At 31.8% G+C, this 19,733-nt stretch overlaps 1 protein-coding gene across 3 annotated transcripts in view; it reads left to right on the top strand.

The window, feature by feature from the left end:
* Positions 1–273: 273 nt before the first annotated feature.
* The window catches only part of LOC111634619 (zinc finger RNA-binding protein-like), a 96,006-nt gene continuing 76,546 nt past the window's right edge, over positions 274–19,733 (top strand). For all 3 annotated transcript variants that reach the window (XM_023379448.1, XM_023379449.1, XM_023379447.1), the window contains exon 1: positions 274–409. In XM_023379448.1, the coding sequence (XP_023235216.1) occupies positions 360–409 (50 nt within the window). In that variant the 5' untranslated portion in view covers positions 274–359. The remainder of the gene's footprint in view (positions 410–19,733) is intronic.

Here is a 19,733-nt window from a genome sequence, read left to right as displayed (position 1 = left end):
AAAATACCATAAAATTTTAGGCTGTCATCGAACAGTTATTTAATAAATATCATTACACGAATATTAAAAATTGAAGAATAATTGCAAAACAATGTCTTTCAAATGCATTCTGTCGTTTAGAATTCTTAAAGTATTTTTTATATTTCTTTCATTAAATATAATTTTTTCTTTTAGAATATTCAATATAATAAAATATCTAAATAAAAAAAGTGTTTTCTCTTATATTCATAAGAAGAAAAGGAATAGTTTTTGCTACTTTTGGGCGGTTTTTAATATCATCGTTTGTAAATATTTCCTTACATGGATTTGTGACGTCATTCTTCTTGTTCGAGTTTATTGGATTCGTTGTGTAAAACAGGATGGCGGCCAATAATTATTTTGGATTTACTACAGGACAAACGCAATATGGGTTAGTAATGTGAAATTTTTTATTTATGAAAAAATTTTATAAAATATGAAATTTTCCAATCAAATTGATTTGCGTTTTATACGTAATTTACGTGAGTTTAGTATTTGATTGTTTTTAGACAAAATGGCGTCTTTTGCACATTTTCTCTTTGTTCTCAGTTCAGAAGTAGCTTATTTTACGTCGAAATTTAATAAATTTTAAGTGTAAAAGTAGGTTTTTTAAGTATATTTGTAGGTTTCCGGTTAAATAAAACACTTTTAAGTAATAAAGTTTGTATATGAAAACGAAAACAAATCGACCGGTAAAAAGAAAAAAAAAATAAAATAAAATGGCGAGCTCGCATTGCTATTCGTCGTCGTATTTTCAGATCTCTGCGTTTAAATTTCTTTTTTTCTTTTTTAAATAAATTTGACAGAATTAAATAATCCTGAAATAAATAAATAAAACATTTTTATAAAAATTTTGATGTAATTTTGCAATTAAAAGTTTTCCACTTTCATAGAAAACATGAAATGATACTTAATAAGTATATGGCTAATTTGAATTATACTGATCAAAACAGAGGATTAATGAACATCGATGATATGATAGCATATTTGGAAAGATACATGTCCATATGAAATATCAATTCATGGTGATCAAAACAATACATCATAAAAGAATTCCACTTTGCACATCTCCATTGTGGAGTAAGCCTTCTTGTTGCAGCAAGAAAAGCAACTGAAATGAGCACTCAAACCTCAAACCGGTGAGATCGCTGCATGCAGTGTTTCAGGAAAATGAGTTGAGCAATGCTCTTGATGACATTGTTTAGCAGTGCTTAGTTTAACAACAACCTGATTGTTTGGGATGGTATAAGCATTGGTGGGCATACTCTGATAGGCCTTAGGAACAGTACTCTGATAGGCCTTAGGTACAGAGACAAGATTCTCTGACTAGATATTGTCATATGATGTAGCTATTGGTGAGTTGTTCCTGCTGATGGATGATAATGGTCCTCATCAAGCTCATGTAGTGGATGACATGCTTCCCAGACTTCAATCCTGTTGAGTATGTCTAAGAAGCCTGTGACAGACAAGTTACAGCAAGGCCAGTAACTACTTTGACTTCATGAACTGAAGACAGCACTTTATGCATAGTGGTAACATTGCCCCCAATACCTTGTTGACAGCTTAATTGAGTCAATGCCAAACAGGTGTGCTGCAGTTTTAGCTGTTTTAGGAGATCAAACATCTTACTAAAACTCTATCACCATAAACATCTATGTTATTATATAAACTTGTACTTTCTTGTATTACATTCCATAACATGTGCATTAAATACTAAACTTGAATATTACTGTTGTTGATTTGTTTATCATAACAAGATTATTTTATATTAAATATTACCTCATGCCTTTTATATTGTTAGTCACATATATGTTTCCTTAAAATAACACAAGATACTGTAATTCAGTGTTTTTCAATCTTTATCTCATGCCACACTTGAACCTATAATTAAATTTAGGTGGAAAAAAAATTGTGATTAAAAGTTGTAAACATTCTATTGCCATATTACTTGCCACTTAACCTAATTCTTTTTGTTTATATTTTTTGTGAATTAAATAAAACAGTATTGTTATTCCTTAAAATAGTAGCAGGTTACAACAATAGTTATTTAAATTAATTAATAATTTTCATTTCTATAAGAAAAGCAATAAATATTAAGTCTTAATTTGCATTTAAAAGTGGCATAATAATTGCGTTTAGAAACCTGCCCAAAGTCCCACTATTTCTAAAATTAAAATAATTTGAACAAAATATGCACAATTATAGATACATTTTTGATTTTAAAAAAATTTTTATTTTAAATGAAATAACTTGGTGCACATATAGTTTTGCTTATGAATAGTCTATATATTTTTTACGTTATTATAACAATGAAAAACTTGTATAATCAATTTAAAGACGTTTAATTTTGACATGTTCATTTATTGTTCTTTGGGCTTGTTTTTAAAATAATTTATTTAATAACCTTCAAAAATTTTTGCAGTGCACCTATCATCTCAGACCACTCTGGTTGAAAATCACTGCCCTAATTGTTTTGACCAGTGTGTGTTTATAAAATAGTATGTTTATAATAGTAGAATTACACAGGAGAAAACATAGTACTAGTGATGTGCCGGATCGTTAAAAATGTATATCCACGGATACGGATCATTAGTGTGTAGATCCGCGGATACGGATCTTAACTTTCGTACTCAGTTGGCGCCGGTGCGCGTGACCTTGGACCTTCGACTTGCACTGTGCGTGTTTTTGTTTATGGTGTAAAAGTGTGCTAAATTAGAATTCATCACAAAGGCAGACAGGATAAAGTAACAAAAGTTGATATAATTTTCCAATTAAGCTATTTTGCGTCTTTGTACAGATTCTATTTCGGGGGATTCCAACTTCACGGTACAAACAGTAGCATGCAAAATTACAGCGATAATAATAGTTCCCTGTATCCAAAGCATGTGTACAATACAGATCACGATTACGACAATATAACCCGGAACCTTAAACACTAACTTAACACTAATAACAGAAAAAGGGATAGAATTAAGAAGACAGAAAAAATGGTTGATAAGATAGAAATAGGGATATCTGGGGTTTTGTCCCTTTTTTTGGCTTGTTTCTTTATGCATACTGTTGGGTGGGATAACACACGTCCTTCTCCTATAACTGGCCAGTTCTCTTCTTCAATAATTAGGATTTTTCCTTCCACAGTCGTCAATACGACCTTAAAACAGGATCTTTTTTCTGAACTTGTTTCTGATCTATCCGGTCATTGAAAATACAACTCCCAGTATTCTCACCTCGTCCGTACACTCTGCCATCCAGTTTATGAATGATCTGCTACGTCACTTCTCTTTTTTCTCCGGCTCCTGTTTACACCTTTGCTCCTCAAATTTCTAGGAATTGCTCATCCCACCCAAGGGACAGGGAATAGATAAGAAACTTCTAGAAGAAAATAGAACAATAGAACAAAGGGTAGAAACGAAACTAAACTAAAATTAATATTTACAAAAATATAGCGTACCGCCACAATAGTCTAGTGCAGTGTTTCCCAACCTTTTTTGTGCTATGCCCCACCTAAGCCTTTCTAAAATTCTTATGTCTCCCTAACATATACAGCGGCTATATGGTTAACTTAAACTCTGGACAAGTCCATTTTCGAATTGCCCTCCTTAGCAATCCAATTGCCCCCTGTGGGGCGTGGGCCCCACATTGGGAAACACTGGTTTGTGGCTAGTGTGACACGGGATAGCGTAGATTACGTTTGTGTTTTTGGAGAGTGTTGAGTTAAATTAAAATAAAAACAATGCCGACAAAAAAATTTAGTAGTGTAATATGGAAATATTTTACGATAGTAAATGACGAATGTGCTATTGCTACCTATCTTTAAAATTTCATATAAGTAATGAAATTCATTAAGATAAAAGATCCGTTAAAGATCCGCTAAAAAGTAACGGATACGGATCTTTTTTTCCCTCGGATATCCGGCACATCACTATACAGTACACAGGAGAAAACATAATTTTGAAGTAAATGAATGAATAGATGATTGTTGATATTACTAATTTTATATTGATTTTTAATAATTGTTGATTGAAATGAATGGGAGTGTCGATACAGTTTATATTGTTTTGATTTGAAAATAAAATTTTATCATAAATTTATGTTCTGAATTAATGTTACTCTCCCTTCAGTTTCAGATTTATAGTCTTTGTTTATAGCACATCAAGATATTTGAATCACTTTGAAGCTATGTGATACTTCAGAAAAGTTGTATTGATATGCTATTTATTATTTAATATTATAAGTAAATGAATTTGTGCTAAAAGATAATTTTATAATTAAAAAATTTCCAAAAGGCGTATAGAAAAACTTGTGAATTTGACAGTTTGTTTTCACAATATTTGTACTTCGAGTTTTTGAATCAAATAATTTGAAATATTTCAAAAGATGACTTTGTAATAATTTTTCATTTGAAAACTGAAAAAAATATTTTTTTAACTAATAGTTATTTTTATTAAAATTTAAAAACATTTAATATAAAGTGACATAACTGTGAACAGTACTAAATTCTTAATCTTAATAAAAAATTGCCATTATATTCAGTTAAACTTTTTTATTAGTTGATGTTTGAAAGAGATTTACTGTACTAAAATTATATTTATAAGTTTTATTCTTTATATTTACCTATTCATGTAGCCTAGAGTCTGATGTTCCAGTGTTCTGTTTCAGTCTGTAAAAAAACTACTTGTGACTAATTATTTTTGCTGGGTACGATTGTATTCAATACTTGTGACTATTTTTTTATGCTGTTTACTTTAAACTTGTGGGGCAGTAGTGAGTGGCAGAAGAGCATTAGTGTGGAAAACTCAACCCTTTGCAAACCCATATGGCTATCTCTGCTATACAAGAATTTATTCCCTGTCCTTGTATTTTGACAGTAATATTTTAAAAAACATTCAAGTTTAGTAATTATTTTCTAAGAATATTAGAAATTTTAATAAATGTGTAAAGTCCAGAATTTTGTGGTCCAGTGTTGACATGTCTAACTTTTCTTGATTACATTTTCTTCATAGATCATAAAATGTATAAGAACAATCACTTTTAACATGTTTTAATCTAAAAGTTATGTTTATTGGGCTATTTTTGAATTTATCTGGAATATATTTGTCAATTTAGGTTTGCCTGAAATATATGAAATTAAGTGTTTTTAGACATTGCCCATAACTATGACAACTGCACTTAGCTGAAATCTATTTGCATAGGCAATTTTGGGTTTGTTGATAATATATACATATCTTTATTATCTTTATATCATAATTATTGACAAAAGCGCTTGTCGATTTAGCGACATTTATTTGTAATTTAACGCTTATATGTTAAAAGTTTCTCCTATTAAACGATTGGCATGCTGTCCATCACTGTATTATAGATAACATACATATCTTTATTTTGAATAAATAAATTTAGTGTTGTTAATGAAATTCATATATAGAAAATACAATTTAATTTTATGTGTATATGTTAAAAGTTTCTTCTATTAAACGATNCATGTGACAAGAGAAATTACAGACTAGGCATTGTTCATGCTATTAAAGGTATGTACTGTACAATGAATATTTTGAAATTTACTAAATTTCTTAAATGCTTGCAGCTTTGAGAAAACTTTCAATTACTATATAGGAAAAGTTTTTTGAAGTACAGTAGAGTGTCGATTATCTGAATCAATTGAGGACTGGGGTTGTTCGAAATATCGATGTTTCGAATAACCGATTATGTATGAAAAAATACATTATTAATATAGTATATTAGTATAACCCATGTTTAAATTTTTCTCCATTGCATGTTGCTTTACGTTGAATTTTCATCAATGTTAAGCCTAACAAAAATTTTTATAATAATAATCGTGCCTATTGTATCGTTAAAATTTATTTCTTTATTTTGTACAAACATAAATATAGTGAAAAATATGAAAACAAAAAACATTATTATATTTTAAAAGTTTGTTTTAATATAAAAATTGTGACGCATAGCGACATCTAATATCAAAAGCGTTCCGATGCAGACACAAAAATATTCGGGATCAACCACGCAGGTCAATGAGGTCAACATGAATATTTTCGAGAACAACACAGGACAGGTTAAGGACAACAGATTTGATAGGGTCCTAGTGTACATATGCTCTACTGTATGCTCCTTGGGGGTCAGATAACAGGAGCATCGCATGGATATACAGCATACGAGAAACATCATAGCCCTTGTTGTTTATGCCACCAATCTGCACATTGTGGTGGGCTTTAACCAGGCAAGGCTCATCCTCACTTCACCCCCCCCCCACAGAACACCTAAGATGGTGGAGGCTGTACACATATTTAAATCCAGCTTCATCTTCACCTGCATTAATTATGAGGAGGAGTTGGTTTTATCAGTAGCCTGGCAGGTGCTGATTGACACTAACCTTTAAGTGTTAAGCTTTGCTTGCCATCTGAACGTGCATGTGCTTCATGACATTTAAATATTTCTCATGTGTCGGATTCAAACGATTCACCAAATGTTCAAATTCCAAAAGCTTTAACATTCCATCAGACATTTGTTTACATCTGAAGAACTTGGGAGTTCAAAAACGTTAGTTGTGAATTTTCCTTTGTTTGTTTTTTCATCGCACACTGGTCATTGGTTCATAGAGTATGTTATCAAGATTAATTAAGGAAAGATGGATAGACAACAGTGGAAATTAATAGGTCTACAATTTTTTCAAATTTCAGCCCAGTTACATGTTTTTGTTGAGAGTAGCATGTCCAGAATTAAGGATGGACAATTATCAATTTAGCCAATTAACAATGAATGATTAATTGGGATTTTATAATTGTCTAATTGTAGAATTAATTGTTAACTAATTGTTGGGTATTTTTTAAAATATCTTATAAAATTCCATTTTTTAAATTTAGATTTTATAGAGTTGTTTTTTAATTTAACCCATACTTTTAATGTGGATTATATACTTTATTGATAGCTTTATACTGATGACATTTTGAGTAACTAGGCAAAATGACTATTATGAATGATTGTATTTTTCTAGTATTAATTGGTAAATTAATTGACTTATGTCATAATTACTTGCAGACATGAAACACTTTTCAAGTGTAATGGAGTTAACAAAACAATACTAAATAATTGGAAGATGATGATACAGGTAACCCCCGTATAACACGGCACTTCTATAGCACGGATTTGCTCTAACACGGTTCGAGAATTGGGTAAAACCCTCGTACAATAGGAAATGTAATAAATTTTTACATACTTAACTAATAATAGTTCACGAAAATAATAATTTTCGTGAACTATTAGTACTTAAGCATGTAAATTTTCTCTTCTCGCCTTCTGTCGATACAGGTGGTCCTTCTCGAAACTTGTTTCAATGTTGCCAGATTGCGACGCTTCTGCTTCTGATGTTGCCGAATGTTTTTCCCTTATTCCATACTTGCTTTATTCTTCATAAGTGCTTAGCACCATATAAGGAAATTTATAAAGACCTTTTAACTAGAAGCAAGCAATCTAAAATTACATACATTTTGCAAAAGGTAAAGCATGGATCTGAAGATAATGCAGAAAAATGCTCAGAGGATAAGGATAACTTGCCAAAAAGAAAACGCTCTCGGTTAATTAATAGTGTTTTTAGTGATGACAAAGAAAATATTGTTTAATTTATATTAATATGTATCACTTAAAAAAAATTTAATGAAGATATTTATCTTAATTATGAAAATATACTAGCATGTTTTTAAATTTTTGGAACCTAACCCTCCTTTTCGTATTAGTTCTTTGTTTCGTATAACACGGATTCGCATAACACGGCAATTTTTTGGAACATAACTACCGTGTTATACGGGGGTTACCTGTAATTACTTGTTTAATTAATTATTAAAAACAAAAACTTTCTTTCAAAAATAGGCATATGGTGTTGAAAATTAATTGTGATAATTGTCTATGAATGAGGTTGAAGGTTACTTATTAAAAAATATATTAATACCAAACTAAAACATTGTTTGAAAACATACAAAAAGCTAGTGGTTTCTAACTGAACTGGATGTGTTGCTATGATTATCCTAAGTTGTTGTTAATAACGTTATCATTTCTTTAATTAATAAACACCATTTATATTTTAATACAAATTTAATTTTTTTAGATTTAAAAAGTAAGTGTTTTTCCAATGGAATGATTTACTGATTACTCCGATTATTGAAAAATTGGTATTGATTAATCATGCTAATCAGTAACTCAATACATCTGTATCCAATACCAAAGGAATTCAAAAGTTAATTGTAAAATTTAGAGAACTGATTCTATGGAAGATAAGTGCTTCTGCACCCTATTGATGCTTAGCTGATAATATTGAACATGTGTGTGAAAGCATTGTAGAACACAATAGAGTATTCATCAGTCAACTGCGTATTCCAAACTGTATGCAGCAACTGCGTATTCCTTGTTTAACATTGCACAGAATTTTAACAAAAGATCTGCATGCATCTGTGCAAGAACAATCAAGAACTTAAACAAAACATTCAAGACACTATTGTGGGAATTGAGCCTTAATTATGCACATCATACTGTAAAAAAAAGTTGCATATCTGCTGGAGAAGCTGAAGCAGTCGTTTAACTGGTGCCATATCTTGTGTAATGCCTCACTTTCGATAACATATTTAGATAAAAATGCAACAAAATTTTTGGGCTGCAATTTGAAAAAATTGTAGACCTACTATATTTTTGTGGATTGACTGGTATGCCACATATAACGTAGACCAACATGCCAGTTACACTGACTAAAACATAAAATTAAATCAGACTAACAAAGTAGTTGTTAAATAAATTTAAAAGAAAATATTCTTTTGAGTACAATAAATAGTATCATTGTATTTAAATAAATAAAAAGACGGTCATTTCCAAAAAATTTTTTTAAAAACTTTGGTCGATCACCTTTTATTTCTGTTAAAATTCCAGGATAAACTTCAGCGACCGGACCTTCCTTTTTAGGCTACATGGTCGCCTATATACAGTCCTTTAAAACACAGAAATAGTCCAATTAAAGTATTAAAACTTGTAAAAAGTTGGAACTGGTGATCTTTCGACGTCTTTGGGTTTTCATCCTTCTTTCTTTCGGGAGTTTCGGACCCTTATATTTACTTAGGAAATGCGCTGTTAAATGTAAATTGTCCTTATTCTCCCTCTGGAGGCGAATTATTACATAAGTTCTATTTTTTAAAATTTTTTAAAATTCAAAAAATTTTTACATCCAGCAAAATTTTTAAAAAAACTATCATTGTAATTTGATTGACTTATAACAGGAAGAAAGTTTTCTTTACAGTGCAATAAAACAATTAGCAGCTTATTGACATTAGTTGTAGCAGTAGTTAGTGTGGGATACACTGACAATCTACTCTGATCTTAAAAAATAACACCTTTCTTTCAAGTTTCACACAAAGCAGAAATTAATTGGTGTAAGTTGAGTTAGTTTATGGCCAGTTTCTGAAATTTGATATGTTTGTTTTTATTTTGTATTTTCAGATCTAATTACAATAAAAAATAAAAAAAAAGGCATTTTACAGCATTACATGACTATTTTATATCATTAGAAAGAAGACAAAATGTAGAAATTAAAAGTATAATTGTAGTTTTTGATGTAATGTTGACAATTTCACGGTTTTAGAATAAAAACTTATTTGTTGTTTGATGCACCCTCTAGAGAATGATGTATAACTAGGGATTGCAATCCAGCAGTGTTTTTAATCCAGCTGGATTTTTGCTGGATCAACATCATTCCAGCTGGATCCAGCGTGGATGTATTTTTGGTGCAATAAAGTGTTATCTATCTATCCAGAAATTTATGGGTTTTTTTAAAGAAATAAAACATTTTTTTTAAAATAGTGTACTTAAGAAACTTTTATTATTTAGACTGGTCACTATAAATCAGTAAAACTTCTTACACATTTAGATAGTAAACTTAACTTTGGTTCAGTTTAATACTTGAGATAGAGATAATTAACTTTAAATGTTTATAATTTTTTCGTCCGATGGTTCTTTCTACTTTTTAATATTTGAAGACAAGTTCGCCCAAATAGGGATCACCATTTTCTCTTTTGCGTTCTAGACAGTACATTTCCGGCAATCGACCTTCCTTTCTAGGCTACTAACCTTTAAAAAGTTTTAAAAGAGTTCTTTTAAAAAACAAAAAGATATCCAATTAAAAACACAAAAGATTTTAAAGCTCTCTTCTGTGGATAAAAGGCTGAAACACCCCCAAGAAAGTACATATGGTAACAAACAAGAAAGACGTTCGTATAACACCAGTTCTGATTTTAGAAAATCTTTGTGTTTTTAATTGGAAATCTTTTTGTTTTCTAAAAGAACTTTTTTAAAACTTTTTGGCGGCTAGTAGCCTAGAAAGGAAGGTTGGTTGCCAGAAATGTACTGTCTAGAACACACAAATGGTGATCCCTATCTGGGCGAACTTGTTTTCAAATATTTAAATGTTTAGTTAGATTATAATTATAATGTAATCTTTAAGTTAAATAATAGCAAAGGTAATTCTACTAATTAATTTATATTAATATATTATATTATAATAATGTAAAGACAGATAGTCAGTGGCTAAGTGGCTATCAGTCTTACCAGTTTTCTTATATAGACTCTAGGCTATATATCAGTCTGTAGTTATTTATAAGTAATTTAATTATTAGTGTTAGTAAAGTAGTTAGTAAGTAATTAGTAGTAGTCTAGTAGTTAGTTGATTGAAGACTGGTGATCAACTCATTGATTAGTAACTACTCGTCAGCGAAGAATTTAGTGTCTGAGCCATTGTCTATTAAAGCTTTATCCATGCAAACTTTTAAGCAGGATGCACACATGCGGCGCGGCAAGGAAAAGCGGTGACACAAACGCATCTTTGCCGCGCGGCAGCACAACCACACAAGCGGCAATCCGCTTACATTTCAGCGCATGCGTTCAGTATTCAAGATGGCGAACGATATCCACGTGTTTACACACTGTCCCTATCCACGTGTTTACAAATTTTGTTTTGTATGACTCGCTTTATTTAGCTAAAAGATTTTGTCGAAGATTTGAATTAGAGATACTTTTTTGGATCGAGAAAGAACTGGTGTACAAAATAGACTTATTCGTGGATCAAGATCTCTCGATAAAGAATACTATTTCGAGTAAGATTTGGTTGTTTTGTTCTTTGAATTAAATTATATATGATTATTTGTGTAGAATTTGTTTTAAATTTGTTATCCTTTCCTCTTTATTCTGATTTTAATTATCTCGGTTAACCGCCTCGAACTTTCCGCCATTAAAACACCACGTGATTGTATTTTATCACGTGACTACGAGACAAACTGTTATTGGCTGATAGAAACGCGTCTTGGCGGCGTTGCCGCAAAAGATAGAATTCAACCAACTTTTGCGGCACGAGAAAAGCGGCACAAAATCGACTTCTGCGGCGAGAAAAAGTGACGTCATTCTGCCGCTTTTCCTTGCCGCGCCGCATGTGTGCATCCGGCTTTACACTGTAGAAACGTTCCAGCATGCTGAGGAGACTGTTCCACCTAGTGTGGCAGTCAAGATTTCAAACTCAAATCTTTGTCCTTTGCTTCTTTTATGTATTGTTGCAAAAACATATCATCTTTGGTTGGTGATTTTTTAAAAGTCGTATTCTGTTGTCAAGTGTAGGCCTCAGGGTGGAGTGAGACATGGGCCATGATGATGTTTTTTAAGTCAATGAAAGCTGCAGTCATGGTGTTGGTGGTTTTCGATCTGTCAGTGGCAACAATGGTGTTTATATTTTGATGGTCTTCCCATTCCTCAAAGGCGTAGTACTAGCCGACCATGAGTGACACGAACATGTCAGCATCAATATCTGCCGGACTGCCTGTTAAACACACGATAGGCTTAGCGGAGAGAGCAACGTGACTCCCTATCATCGTGCGATTGCCGGAAAAAAGTATGAAAACTTTCTTATTTTTTTGTCTCCGATAAAATATCGATTGAACTGAAATAAAAAGTTTTCTATTAGCTAGTGGGGGTCATCTCCAGAAGGGATAGGTTAGTTTACGTGGACAAGCTGTGAGGCTGCAGCTCTACATAGGCTTAAACTGCGATCATTCAGTCACGTGATTCATTGACATCACAACCGACTGTAAATTAGAATTATGCACCAGGACTAGAAAAGGAGTTACTTATTTTATTTAGGGCAAAGACACTTTATTTAGTGAGAGCAGAAAGTCAACTGGCAATTAGATCAGCAGAGGTAAAAGGACGGGCGGTGCGGTGTAGAGAGGGGGTGTAGCACGTGCTACACTGAATGGCAACGCCGACGACGTAGACTTTCGCAAATACAGTGGTACCTCAGGATACGAACGCCCCAGCATACGAAATTTTCAGAATACGACATGAAATTCGAACATATTTTTGTTCCACGATACGAACAAAAACTCACCATACGACATTACATTAGTTCGCAGCGTCACTTTTTATTCACTTCTGTTCATTGGTCTCAGTCCGCGTGTTTGCTTCGTCGTGGAAGGATCTCGCTCGATAAAGGAAATCTTGAGGTATTATCAGAAAGTGACTGATTTTATTCAAAAGAAACATTCCAAAAAGGTTCACACTGGCCGTATTGCTGCTCGGAGTAATAACATTTGCCTAAGTCATTTTAGAAACATTTTAAAAAGTAGGCAAAGCCAAACCTTTATGGATAGATATTTTACCAAGCGACCTCTATCCAGTTTAAGTGCTGGTGGAAGTGAAGGAAAGAAAACAAAAAGCAGTGAATAAAAATTAAAAAAGAAAAAAAATAATAAAAAAATTACTGTTGTTTTATAAGTTATTTTTAAGTTATTGTTACATTATGTTATGTAAAAAAAAGTTAAGTTTTTAGTATCATTTCCCTTCTCCCTCTTTTGCCACCAGTTTACACCTTCACCGTCGTCTATGTCAAAGGTAAAGTGCAAATAAAACTACATTTTTTTAATCAATTATTATTCTATTATGGTTATTTATATATTTAGAAGTACAAAATGCATTTTTCATTGTTTTCCTTACTATACATATATTTTTTTAATGCACTGCTTAGCTTTAATTTGAGTGTGTTTTGGTGTTGGAACGAATTATTTGGTTTTACATGTAATCGTATGGGGAAAAATGATTCACCTTACGACATTTTCATGATACGATCTCAGTTTCGGAACGAATTAATTTCGTATCCTGAGGTACCACTGTACTTAATTAACATATGGAATCCGCACCTGGTGCGGATCCAGCACTTCGGCCTGTTGGATCCAGCACCTGGTGCTGAATCCAACAATCCGAAGAATGCGCTGGATCCAGCTGGATTGCTGGATGAGGGATCCAGCAATTGCAATCCCTGTGTATAACCTCACTTAAACTGGCCTGTTGGTTTTTACTGTACAGAAATATATGATTTCATGGTCTTCCTTGGATGATTGAAATGCCAGACAATCTGCAAAAATACGATATAAATCCCTACTGTTGTCCACTGCCTGTCTGTTTGTCCTTCTTTAATCTCGAGAACAGATTAGATAGATGAAAATTAAGATCAGATATAGAAAACTTAGGGGCAGGAAGCCCTGATTAACTATATTAATGTTATTTTAGTTCACATATTTTGTCTTCAATAGAGTTAGATAGATGACTGGCACAACTCTATTGCAAATAGGAAAAGTATGATGTACAGAGGCAAGACACTACTAAAAAATTGCAGTCTAGCATTGTGGCAATTTTCAATAAATAATTGCTTGTTATTTTTTAAGAAGTTATACAAAGAACATATCTGATACCCACCTATTGAGACATGCTATATTTTAGTATTCAGGATGTTAGAAATAAAATGAACCAGTTCCATAACTTAGAAAGACTAAAAGTAGGAGTTTTATGCTACCTACAAAATCCACATAGTGACAATTTGGCTGATGATGATGAAATAATGCATCCATTTACAAGTCTGAGCAAAGTCCTGATAAAAAACCAGATTGTTTCATTAATTGGGAGATTAAATGGTAAAAAAAGATGAAGAGGAAAAACAAAATATGCAAGTCGAGCCTACAATTAACAGAAAAAAGTGATTTGACACTCAAAGAAAAGCTTCAGCTGGAAATAGAAAACGGCATGAAAATGATGTCTCCTGAAGCACTAAATGAAAATGATTTTTCCAAAATTGTTAAGAAAGAAATGAACCTGTATGAGTCTTCAAATTCTACTCGGAGCTATAACCTAGAGAGGACATATAAGTATTTACTAACGATTCTTCCAAGTTCCATCAAACCTGAATGCACTTTCTCAACAGCTACATATATGTGCAACAAATTGAGAAGCAGACTTGGTGATGAAACACTGGGTGCGTTGTTATTTCTCAGATCATGTTTTCGCAATTCAAATTAGAATGTTCCTATTAGATTGATTTTCTTTATATTTAAGAAAAATGTGACTGATTAATATTATTTTACGATTAATACTCGTAAAATACTTTTTGTTAAGAAACTTATTTTACTACCTACTTAATAGGTTGTTATATAAAAGTCATCTATTTAGTCAATGTTAAGTACAGTTACATTAACAAAAATTGCTATTGCAGCAAGAACACCATATGCCAATCTTTTTGGTAGAGATATTTTTGTTAATTTTCAACATTTATTTACATAGTTTGTTACATAAAGGTTTTTTCAATTTATGTAAATTTAAAGAGATCTCAGTGATGCTTGAAAAAGAATAACTTTAACATGAAGACTGAGTGATTTTAAGTCTGGTTAGTCTGACTCTAAGGGCTGTTTCACACTCACACTATGACCAACTGGACTGACTCAACCGATCCTATAATCAGACCGATTAGTAATAGAAGCATTCACATTGAGTATGATTATATGTCGGTGGCCAATTTGTAAGGACCAATCGGAATGGGTGTTAGAAATTGTTTTAAGTTTTTCTAATTTTTAAAAATATTTTTGTAATCTACTTGGTTAAACTTTGTGGAAATTATCTTATTTTGTTTATAAATTCTTCTGAAAAGTTTAATTAATACCATCTTTTCTCATTACGTTGATAATGTTTTTTAATATATATATTAGTCATTTGTGTTCCCATATAAAATTTAAGCAGTTATGAAAGAAATAAGGTACAAGGGAAAATTTAAATAAATTAGAAATATATATAATGTAAAGTTATGTTTGATTGATACGATAGTTTTCATATATCCAAAGTCTAATTGGTTGTATAGGGTTGGCAACTAAGTGATTGCAGATTTTGTCAATAGGTGGCCTTAGCACATGTTTTTGTTTTGTCATTGTGTTCAAAGCATTTAACCTATATTGTTTTCTTATTGTTTGGACTTCCACCTTTAATTTAGTAAAAAAATTGTATCGATTAGTTATTTAGTTTCGTTTTTATCCCAATTTAAAAATGGAAGAACAAGACATGCATTTTAGACATATTTATTGTATTATTTCCGAAAAGGCAAAAACGCATCACAAGCACACAAGAAGTTATGTGCTGTATATGGGAATGAAGCCTCGAAAGAAAAGCAGTGTCAAAATTGGTTTGCCAAATTTCGTTCTGGTGATTTTTCACTGAAAAATGCTCAACAATCTGGCCATCCAGTTGAAGTTGATGAGACCCATATCAAGGCCATTATCGATTCAGATCGTCATAGCACAACGCATGAGATTGCACAGAAGCTCAATGTATCACATGCATTCAAAAAAAATTAAAACAGCTTGGCTATGTCAAGAAACTGGATTTATGGGTACCTCATCAGCTTAAGGAAATTCATTTGATGCAATGCATTAGCATCTGTGATTCACTTCTGAAACGCAATGAGATTGATCCATTTCTGAAACGACTGATTACTGGCGATGAAAAGTGGATAGTTTATAGCAATGTTAATCAGAAAAAATCGTGGGTGATGTGAGATTAACCAGCCCAGATGACACCAAAAGCTGAGATTCACCAAAAAAAAGATGATGCTCTCAGTTTGGTGGGATTATAAAGGAATTCTGTACTTTGAACTTTTACCAAGAAACCAAACGATTAATTCAAATGTGTACACGTTCAACAACTCGCCAAACTAAACAATGCAGTTCAAGAAAAACAGCCAGAATTGGCAAATCATAAGGGCGTTGTTTTCCAGCATGATAATGCAAAGCCCCACACATCTTTGGTCACTCACCAAAAATTATTGGAGCTAGGTTGGGATGTGTTGTCACATCCACCATATAGCCCTGACCTTGCGCCTTCAAATTAGTTTGTTCCATGCAAAACTCCTTAAATGGTAAAATTTTTAATGACGCTGATGATGTAAAAACATATTTAATTCAGTTTTTTGCTGGCAAAAATCAGAAGTTTTATGAACATGGAATTATGACACTGCCTGAAAGATGGCAAGAGGTCATTGACAAAAATGGACAATACCTAATTGAATAAAGTTATATTTTTAAGCAAAAATTTTGAATTTTCCTTCTTATTTAAAATCCGCAATCATTTAGTTGCCAACCCTATAGTTTCGAAGCTCTCATTGGCTGTAGCTCATCGACTGCTCTGACCCAACTACAAATATTTAACTTTTTAAATCTGTCCGGCTGGAACGACCAGTCGGTCGGTTGACTGCTGTTGTCATGGCAACATGACTTGGAGTCGGTCCAGTCAGTCATAGTGTGAAACAGCCCTAAGTCTGATTAGTTAGAGTGATTAGATTAGCTAGGTGTATACCATAAAATACGTTGATTTTTGTCTAAATTTTAATTACGTTGATTTTTGTCTAAATTTTAATTACGTTGCTTTTTGTCTAAATTTTGATTTGTTGATTAAAGAGCTGATTTCTATAAGATTTTCTTATTTTTTATTTTTTTTANTTAACTTTTTAAATCTGTCTGGCTGGAACGACCAGTCGGTCGGTTGACTGCTGTTGTCATGGCAACATGACTTGGAGTCGGTCCAGTCAGTCATAGTGTGAAACAGCCCTAAGTCTGATTAGTTAGAGTGATTAGATTAGCTAGGTGTATACCATAAAATACGTTGATTTTTGTCTAAATTTTAATTACGTTGATTTTTGTCTAAATTTTAATTACGTTGCTTTTTGTCTAAATTTTGATTTGTTGATTAAAGAGCTGATTTCTATAAGATTTTCTTATTTTTTATTTTTTTTATTAACCTTCAATACTGAAATAATCCTGGGATTTTGAGATTGACTAAGTATAATCCCGGGATTAGAAATAAGGGCCGGGATCGAATTCTTTACCTATAAGTCATGGATTTATTGGTAATGAATATATGTATTGTTAGTTTAGAAGTTTTTAGTTTATTTTAAATTTAATAAGTTATATTCTTACTTTACTGTGTTTATGTGCATGCCAGAGTTTTGCCATTTTCACAGATGAATTAATCTAGAAGGATCAACATGATAACTAATGGACAGTTGGAATAAAAATCACCCTTCTGTGAATATTGATCATCTACATGGCATTTTTTTTTTTTGCTTTGTTACTTGGAAACATAAGTTGATTAATGTATATTTTAAAAAATTTATTTTTTTAATCTTGTTGTTCAACACAGTATTCAAATCAGTGGTGTGCTGTCATTGGAAGCAGTGGATGCACTGCTTCCCTTGTATTTTCTAAAAAATAAATACATATTAATTTTAATTATATGAAAATAATCGCACAATATTTTATTATAACTGCATTATGTATCTTATTACAAATTTCTATACTACACATGAAAAAAAAAGATAAGATTGCTATTGTATATTTGAATATTAGTGGCGGAGTGGAAGCGCTGTATTGTCAGCATCCAAAAAGCCAGATTCGCGCATGCGCTTTACAGAGCACCAACCTCACGTGGTTTAGCTGTTGGAAGCCTAGGACTTTGGGTGGATGCAACACATATAACACATCCAATTCTATCTGGGACAGGTTCTGGGCTGTTAGCCGCCAGCCTGCTAGATATTTGGCCGCCATCGCTCAATTATGTGAATAACGAGTAGATTTATAACTTAACCCAACAGATAAGAATTTACTGGTATGTTTTTATGATAGTTCTGTATAGTTGACAGGAGTTAAAAAAAAATCCATTAAAATATTTGATATTTTTATTCTGCTTTCCGATTTTATAGTACTCACGGATTTCAATGTTAAACCAGTGAAATTACGATTTCGTATATCCCATCTTTAAGGGGATGTAGAAAAAAATGTGTACAATTCTTGTATAATGTTAAAAAATTAACTGTTACTTTGACAGCGTCATTTACAACTAAATTTAATGAATGAGAGAGATGCACGAGGTACAGAAAAAGCGCTAGAATTTATTTTCCTTAAATTTACGATTTATGTATCCGTTGTCGTAAAAATTTTTCTCTCCACTTTTTTCCCAAGACTAGAAATATTCGAGTACAAAGTAACTGGTTTTGACTTATTTCTACTTAAGAAGTAGTTAAATAATTAAGCGATTAGGGAAGTGGGGACACAAAACCCTGCTGAAAGAGCCGGAATTTTACTTAAACAAAAGCTTAACCGAGTACAGTGTGGACTGATTTCTTCGTAATATTAGATGTAATAAAGACAGAAATTTTTCCAGTTCAATGAAAGTGACTAAAAGTTGTAAATTTTGGAAATTTCCGTGGACACCTGGTCTTAAAACGAATTACAGTAGTTAGAAAACAAATGACTTTTAAGTTTAACAAATTTAGATTTTTACAGCTATGATGAGAAACGTTTAAAATTTACAACAACCCTGTCGCGTCCTTTGAGATATACTAGTGATGAGACAAAAGAGACATTAACCGGTATCGGCACCCTCGGGATTTGGCAAGCATGCACCGCACCGCACACCTACCAAGACCGTCTCTGATTCCATCCACGAGCCACTGGTAGGGAGCAATTTTAACTAGGTGGATTGTTTTAATATTTAAAATGTAAAAACTATTTTATGTTATTTTTATGTATGTTTTTTCACAAAACTATATTTATAATTTTCTTTAAAAGTATATTCATACAATTGAATATTTTGTACCAGGTATGTATAATTGTATATCCATCACACATTTTATTTTAACAAGTAAGTTTTTATAATATTTTTAATTTTAGCCCTTATATTATGGGTAGCAATTTAGAATGTAATTGCGATATTGAAAATTTATTTCAAAAAGTTTTGTCTCGAGACCATATAATGAAAAATAAAACATTATTAAAAGAGAAAGACCAATGCCTAAATTAAATATAAATATGTCAACAAAAAAATTTGTTAGACATTTTCGTGATAAAATTTATGAAGATATAAAATGGCTTTGTGGATGCATAAAAATGCAAAAATTGTTTCATTGGCCTTCCCCACTATTTTCAAATAAAATTAGTGTGTGGAATGAGATTGGCTTTCACGATTTAAATAATTTGAATAAAGCTGGCAAAAGACACGAAAATCGTAAATCTTGCATTGATTCTTTCATAAAATTGAAGCAATTTGGAAATCAGAATAGAATTTAACATTAGTACACAATATAAATTAAATATTGAAAATTATAACAAGATAGTTACGGCTAATAGATATATTATATTTTAATTAGATGTTATTGAAGTGAGAATTGGCATTTAGAGGGTGTAGAGAATCTATTAAATCTAATATAACAGAGTTAATTATATTGAACTTGCTTATTTATTATGTGTGCTAGATAATCTATTAATTAAAAATACATTTAGAGAAGTCTACGGTTTTTACTGGCTTATTGAACAAAC

Source organism: Centruroides sculpturatus, unplaced genomic scaffold (genome assembly GCF_000671375.1).
Source record: "Centruroides sculpturatus isolate CEXI.00-Female unplaced genomic scaffold, Cexi_2.0 scaffold950, whole genome shotgun sequence".
In the NCBI taxonomy this organism is placed as follows: domain Eukaryota; kingdom Metazoa; phylum Arthropoda; class Arachnida; order Scorpiones; family Buthidae; genus Centruroides; species Centruroides sculpturatus.
Note: the sequence above shows the minus strand (reverse complement) of the source record. Positions and strands in the feature narration are given on the sequence as shown.